This window comes from Phacochoerus africanus, chromosome 7 (genome assembly GCF_016906955.1).
Source record: "Phacochoerus africanus isolate WHEZ1 chromosome 7, ROS_Pafr_v1, whole genome shotgun sequence".
Taxonomy (NCBI): domain Eukaryota; kingdom Metazoa; phylum Chordata; class Mammalia; order Artiodactyla; family Suidae; genus Phacochoerus; species Phacochoerus africanus.
In genome coordinates, this window is record NC_062550.1 from 69,559,633 (window position 1) to 69,567,198 (window position 7,566).

Consider the following 7,566-nt stretch of genomic DNA (forward strand, 5'->3'; position numbering starts at 1 on the left):
ACTGAATGCTCAGGAAGAACGATTCTAAGTCGGGTCTATGCCAAGCCAACCAAGTTATAAGCTGTCCTATTTGTGATGGTCTCTGTCTACAGCAGCACTGTCCAAGAGAAACACAACATGAGGCACACAGGCAATTTTGAATGTTCTCTTAGCCACATTTAAAAGAATAAAAGAAACAGGTGAAATTCATTTTAATAATGCACTGTATTTAGCGCAATATTTCCAAAATACTATTTCGACATGTCAAAAACGTTAAAAATTATTAACAATATGTTAAAGATTATCTTCTTTGAACTGAGTCTTTGAAATCTGGTATATATTTCACACTTCTAGCACACCTCAAACAGACCAGCCACCTTTCAAGTGCTCAAGAGCCACAAGATTTAGAGCAAGGATTGGTAAACGATGAGCCATAGTCTGCATTCAGCCTGCAGTCTAACTTTGCAAATAGAGTTTTATTGGAACACAGCCACTCTCACTTGTTTATATATTATCCAAGGCTGCTTTCAGGCTCTAAGGGCACAGCTGTGTAATCACGACAAAGAGCCTATGATCTGCAAAGCCTAAAATCGTTCCATTCTTTTTTTTTTTGGCTGTACCTGTGGCATATGGAAGTTCCTGGGCCAGGCATCAAACCTGCACCACAGCAGTGACTTGAGCTGCTGCAGTGATAATGCTGGATCCTTACATCCCCCTAAAATATTTCCTATCGGGCCTTTCACAGAAACGGTTTGTTGGACTAGAGTTTATTAGAGCAGCCTATGAATGCAGGATGTCCTTGGTCCACTCTGAAATGAAACTGCTGCTTTTTTATACCGCCTCTCTCTCCTAAAAATGATCTTAGTAACTTACACTTGTCAACTCCAAGCATCAGAGGCTCTTACCATAAAGATAATCTGGCCCAGGTCACCCATGGGCCGGAGATGCATGGTATCATACGGCTCACACCGGTAGGGTACAATCACCTGTGACCCCATGCGACCTAAAAAAAGAACGGATCAAACGCTGACATAACAAGGTTATGTTATACAACAGTGATTCTGTAAATACCTAATTTAGTATGATATTTGAATCGATACTATGGTCAAAAAAAACATATTTTGCCATGCCAGAGATGTCATGGATTTTCAGAGTCCCCTATTCCTGTATTAATATCCTATATAGGAAGCATGGGCATTCTCATAATGTAGGGAAGACTAAAATTACGTAAATCCGAGACAGAAGTAATTCGCAACACTATTACATTGAAAAGCACTGAGCTCACGGCTTCTGCTGGAATATGTTGAACTCAAGGAACTTTACTTACCAAGGTGGTTGACAACATAGCGGCCCAGGAATCCTGTTGCTCCAAACACAGTGGCCACAATCCCACTGACTGAGGAACGCCCACCTTTCCCGTGAGGGATGAGCGCGTGATGAAGCTGGCGCTGGGGCGGGCCATAAGACACTGATGTGGCTACTGCAGCAAGACAAGAACCTGAAAGACAGCCCCACATACATAAAAGGACCACGAATACAAATAGCTTCTTCTCCTAGAAATGCCAGTATTTATTCTGCAATCCATATTTTCATTTACTGAGGTTACACTTTAGATTAAAAGTTATACTTTAATGGGAGCTCCCTTCAAGGCTTAGGGTTAGTGAACCCTACTAGGATCCATGAGGATGCAGGTTCAATCCCTGACCACGCTTAGTGGGTTGGGGATCTGGCATTGCCGTGAGCTGTGGTGTGGGTCACAGAGGTGGCTCAGATCCCACATGGCTGTGGCGTAGGCTGGCAGCTGTAGCTTCGATTAGACCCCTAGCCTGGGAACTTCCATATGCCAAATGTGGGGCCCGAAAAAAAGCAAAAAAAGAAAAAGTTATACTTTTAGTGCCAAAAGCAATAATAAATGCCAATTACTACAAAAAGAATCCATTGGACATAAAGAAATGTATAAAAATTAGAAAGTAAACTCCTCTCCCTATAGAATATAATTTACCCAGAAAGATAAATCATGGTTAAGAAAAATAATCAACAGTTGCAAATTAAAAGAGTATAAACGTCTATATGAAAGGAACAGAGAGAATGCAAAGTAAAGGAGCACAAAGAAGAATTCTGAGGAAGGATTCTTCTTTTTTTTTTGGCTGTGCCCCTGGCACATGGAAACTTCCAGGCCAGGGCCCAAGCTGCCACAGTGACAATACTGGATCTTTAACCATGCCACAAGAAAACTCCAGGGAAGGATCCTTAAATAAAGTGCTTGAGAAAGGTTTGAAATATAGCAGAAAAGATAGATTTCCACATGAAACATGTAATACACCAAAAAATGCAGGGGTGGGAATAAATAAGACCAGTGCAGGGAACAGCAAAAGACTTACATGGAACAGACTCTGAAACTGATGATGAATGAAAAAGAGACTTGATGGGTTGGAGGCAAAGGTAAGAATTTTTTTTTTAAAAGAGTGCAGTTGAGACATAATACAAAACTACTGAAAATCATCAAAAGTAGGTAGGTAGATAAGTAAGTAACTAAGAAAGTAAATCTGTGTCTGTCTTCTAAGGAAGATTTTACAGTGGCAGTCTGCCTAGAAACTACTGATTTTCTCTATCCAAAAGTATGGAATTGGAGAAAAAGCCTAGCTTACCCAATAGTTACTAAAGCCACAGAGATTAAAAACAAACATCAGAGACCAGACACATAATAACAAGAATACTGTATAAATAAACATCTAAACCTACAAAGGCACCTGGCATCATTCTTTGTGCCTGGTAGGTATTACTTTCTGTAATGCTACCTTTATTGCCACTTTACAGATGAGGAAACCAAGGCTTAGAGAGGTTATGTGACTAACCCCAAGAGCCAGTAAAGGTGACTGAAACGTGGCCCAGTGAAGTGAGAGAAAAAAACAAAAGAGAATGAAAAAAGCAAATGAAGGAACAAAAACTGAAGCCAAATGAAGAAAGTGACTGATGGAGAAAACAGTGAACTCCATCAAATGCTGCTGAAAAGGGAAGTAGGAGGACAGAGGACCCCAGGATTTAGAAGATGCTGGCTGTAAATGGCCTGAACAAGAGCAATTTTACTGGAGTGAGGCAGGGAGGTCCTACAGGGAGTATCGAAAATTCCCAGGGGATATGATGTAAAAGGACAAAGAAAAAAGGACCTAGAGGAACAGGAACACAAGAAAGGGCTTTATTTATACACACACACACACACACACACACACACACACATATACATGATGCTATATCATATGACATGCTGATGGAAACAACCCAGTAGAGAGAAATGTTACTGACTCAGGAGAGGGAAGGAAGTGGTTAGGGAGGATGGCATCAAGGACCAAGTGAGGGAACTGGCCTTAGGTCAGACCAGAAGCTCCTCCACTGTAAAAGGAAAGAAAGCAGAGAATTACCCCAGCTCAGCTATTAGATTTTTACTGTGGGAAAAAGACTGTTCTCATCTGATTCCTTTGAGTTCAAGGTAAGAATGAGACAGAAGCACATGTTAGATGTTTTAGGAGACTGGTAATGCTGAATAATCAGAGAAAGAGAAAGCAGATTTCCTAGAAAAATGTGCTGAAAATCTGCTTGAGACTTGTATTCATGAATTTAAAATAAGGACAGTCAGTTGGTGTGGAGAATTCCTCAGTTTGGCTCTCCACTGTGCAGGGGCAGGCAGGAAATATGTGCAAAGCTTGGTTTATTCAGCATTGATTTTTTTCTTATGACAAAGGGATAAGGGCCGGGGAGTTGAGAATGTATGAAAGGGAATGATGAGAAAGATGAGTAAGGAAGTCAGGGCATAGGATAAAGGACAAAGCAAATAAAATGAGAAGAATTACTGGAGTCAAAGTATGAACACCTTTAAGGACTAATACCAGGGTTAGAGGAAATATGTGGGAAGCATTTAGCATGTCACCCCGTATGCATTTAGCACTCTGAGTAACAGCTGCTTTCATTTGTTATAACCTGAAATTCCTCAGAAGGTAGGTAATGGCACACTAATCTCATGTGGTTATTTGTTTTTTTCAATCACTATTCTAGAAATTGTGACTGGCACAGTACAAAAGACAGAGTCCCTGGCCTCATGGAGCTTACATTTTAGGGGCTGATATGAAAATTAATAATAAATGGGGAAGTTCCCGTTGTGGCTCAGTGGAAATGAATTCGACTAGTATCCATGAGGATGTGGGTTTGATTCCTGGCCTTGCCATGAGCTGTGGTGTAGGCTGCAGATGTGGCTCAGATCCTGCATTGCTGTGGCTCTGGCACAGGCCAGCAGCTGTAGCTCTGATTCGATCCCTAGCCTGGGAACTTCCATATGCCACAGGTGCAGCCCTAAAAAGCAAATAATAACAATAACAATAATAATAATAATAAAGGGGTAAGTATGTCATGGTGCCCTGCACATTGTAGGTCCTCAATAAATATGTTAACTACCTTCTTTGGCTCCAGCCTCTCCATTTTCTTCCCTTTATTATGAACACCATTAGAAATATTCTTTATTCATTTTATTTCTCTGCTCAAAAACCTACTTTGGTTTCCTACTATAATATCTAAACCAGTAGTCTCCAAATATATTTGCTTGCACACTGCTTTTAAGTATTTATGTGGAGTTCCTGTTGAGGCTCAGTGGAAACAAACCTGACTAGCATTGATGAAGATGCAGGTTTGATCCCTGGCCTTGCTCAGTGGGTTAAGGATCTGGCATGGCCGTGAGCTGTGGTGTAGCTCACAGATGTGGCTTGGATCTGGCGTTGCTGTGGCTCTGGCGTGGGCTGGCAGCTGTAGCTCTGACTCAACCCCTAGCCTGGAAACCTCCACATGTCCCAAGGGCGGCCATAAAAAAATAATAATAATAAAAAATAAAGTATTTATGTATATATCACACATGTTGTATGTAGTACCAATACGTTATACACATTATGCAACACACATTAAAGCACTTAGAACAGTGTTTGGTATATAGTTTGAATGATGTGTTAGCTACTATTACTATTAAAGAAAACTCTTTTTTTTCCCTCTTTAAGTTCTGGTATTGCATTTTTTTTTTCTTGGTCTTTTTGCCTTTCTCTAGGGCCACACGCTCAGCATATGGAGGTTCCCAGGCTAGGGATCTAATCAGAGCTGTAGCTGCCGGCCTACGCCAGAGCAATGCAGGATCCGAGCCTCGTCTGCAACCTATACCACAGCTCACGGCAACGCTGGATCCTTAACCCACTGGACAAGGCCAGGGATCAAATCCCAAACCTCATGGTTCCTAGTCAGATTCGTTAACCACTGAGCCACGATGGGAACTCCTGATATTTATTGTATTTTTATATACAGTCAGTTCCTCTTGCAAATCCCACTTGGAAGACCACTGGTCTAAACTCTGAGTGGTTTTCAAACGCCTCCATTATTTGATCTCATTTAACATATTCAACCTCCTTTCCTACTATTCCAGACCTTTAGGCAGCCATATCGCTGCCTCCTAAGTACTTCCTGCCTCCATTCTCATCCCCAAGTGCCAGGAAAACGTCCAGCCTCTTGGACTTTCCAGAAGATAGCAACGCTAAAAAAATCAGTGGAACTGCTGCAATTCTCCACAGGTCTTCTGATCGTCCCTCTGTACTTGAAAGGATCTAACTTTCCCTTTTCTGATTTCCTATGGTAATTGATAGTCTCTCCACATTTCACTACATATGTTTCACACAGTTCTGTTCTGTAGTGTTTTGATTATGTTACACACTAGACTTGCCTCTTCAGAGTATACTCAAAAGTTTACTTTACCAGAGACAATAAAGCAGAGGAGTAAAGAGCACAAGCTACAGTATCCATTAAAAAAAAAGAAAAAAAAAGAAAAAAAACCTTATGAAAATATCTAGAACTGTGATTAGCAGATGTAGGTCTTTGATAAATAGCAGTTAACACCATTCACAACCTACATTATGTGATGTCAATGCAACAGTTTAACAAGAACCAGCAAATGTCTTTGCAAAGAAGTCAGGACTACAAAACCGTCCCTTATAAATGATGTGCACCAATCACCTTCCCAGGTGCACAGAGGAGCTCTGCCCAAGATGGAAAACAGCACAGAATCCTCCAGATATCCCTTTCACCTCAGCCTGAACATTAGAACTACCTGTGGAGCTTTTTAAAATTTAAGGTGCAGGAAGTCAGCCTCAAAAATTCTGATTCTATAGCTCCTCAATGAGCCCCCATTTATATTTGTTACAAAGCTTTGAGAATGATTCTGACATGCACCTGATTTTGAAAGCAAATGATACTCTATAATAAATAAAATACACCACAGAAAAATGCAATTTTTGGAGGTGGGGGGGCATGCTTGTGAAGGAGGGTGAAAGAAGGATGATGAAGTCTAACTGCATTTCCAATTTCTTTGCGTTTATAGCCTCTCTCTCTCTCTTTTCCTCCTTTTTAGGGCCACAACCGTAGCATATGGAAATTTCACAGCATATGGACATTTCCCGGCTAGCTGCAGCTGCCAGCCTATACCACCGCCACAGCAACTGTGGGATCCAAACCAAGTCTGCAAACTACACCACAGCCACAGCAGTGTTGGATCCTTAACTCATAACCCACTGATCAGGGACAGGGATCAAACCCACTTCCTCATGGATACTAGTCGAGTTCCCTAAGTTTAGCTACAAGGGGAACTACTTTTTATAGCCTCTCTTAAAGAATATAAGGATAAACTGTTTTCAATTTGAGAACCATAGCAGATTAAATCAGAATATAAGGCAAAATAAACTACACTTAGACAAATCCTAAAATATTCCTTTATATTCTTTTTCTGTTTCTTTCCCACCAATCTCCTGGTTTTTCTCTTTCCGTGCATCTCTCACACCCCCAGGCCCCAACGCCTCCACAAAGCACTCTGTACATCTGTAGAGATGCTTTTGAATTAGAAAAGTGCTTTTATAAATACTACTTCATTGAATCTCCTCAGAAATCCCCGACTTTATGGTGTTATCATCTTTAGGGTGATACGCAGAATCTGAAGTTGAGACCAAAGAGGGGATTGCACAAGATCATAAAGTCAATCCATGAAGAACCTTTTCTCCACTATCCCTTTTCCCGTCCTTTTCAGGTTCCTTCTCCGCGCCCCCAATACTTCTTGTTGCCCCAAGCCCTTACAACCCTATCAATAATCTGAGTCTCTCGATCTTTTACACAAGACCCCCACTTGTTCTCCTTCCTTTCGCGTTCTTCACGTTCTCTCAGCGAAGAGCCTTCCCAAGGGCACAATTTAACATGTGAACCAGGGAGAGAGGAGAGGAAAGGAGAAACTGGACAGAGGTAGCTCCGGATCTAGAAAAGCCAGGGTGCCCAGAGAGTCAGCGCGACCGCTGCAGCAAGGCGCCGCTCCTAAAACTTTAGATCTGCACCTCGGAATGCCTACGCAGGCCGCCGTTCCCTGTGACACTTACGTGACATTGGCACGGCCCGGACAACCCGGGGGTGAACGGCCGCCGCCATCTTCTCCCACAATCCACCCCGCCGGCTCTCAGCCGACTACGGATACTAAGCTGAGTCAAAAGTCATTTTTCTCGGCCGTCTGCGCAGGCGCCAATTGGG

General features: G+C 42.0%; 1 protein-coding gene across 2 annotated transcripts in view; it reads right to left on the reverse strand.

Annotated features, from left to right (window-relative positions):
• NDUFA9 (NADH:ubiquinone oxidoreductase subunit A9) overlaps positions 1-7,529 on the reverse strand; it is a 41,773-nt gene extending 34,244 nt beyond the window's left edge. For both annotated transcript variants that reach the window (XM_047787785.1, XM_047787784.1), the window contains exons 1-3: positions 7,419-7,529; positions 1,307-1,477; positions 885-982 (exon numbers count right to left, since the gene is read on the reverse strand). In XM_047787785.1, the coding sequence (XP_047643741.1) occupies positions 885-982; positions 1,307-1,477; positions 7,419-7,467 (318 nt within the window). In that variant the 5' untranslated portion in view covers positions 7,468-7,529. The remainder of the gene's footprint in view (positions 1-884; positions 983-1,306; positions 1,478-7,418) is intronic.
• Positions 7,530-7,566: the final 37 nt, after the last annotated feature.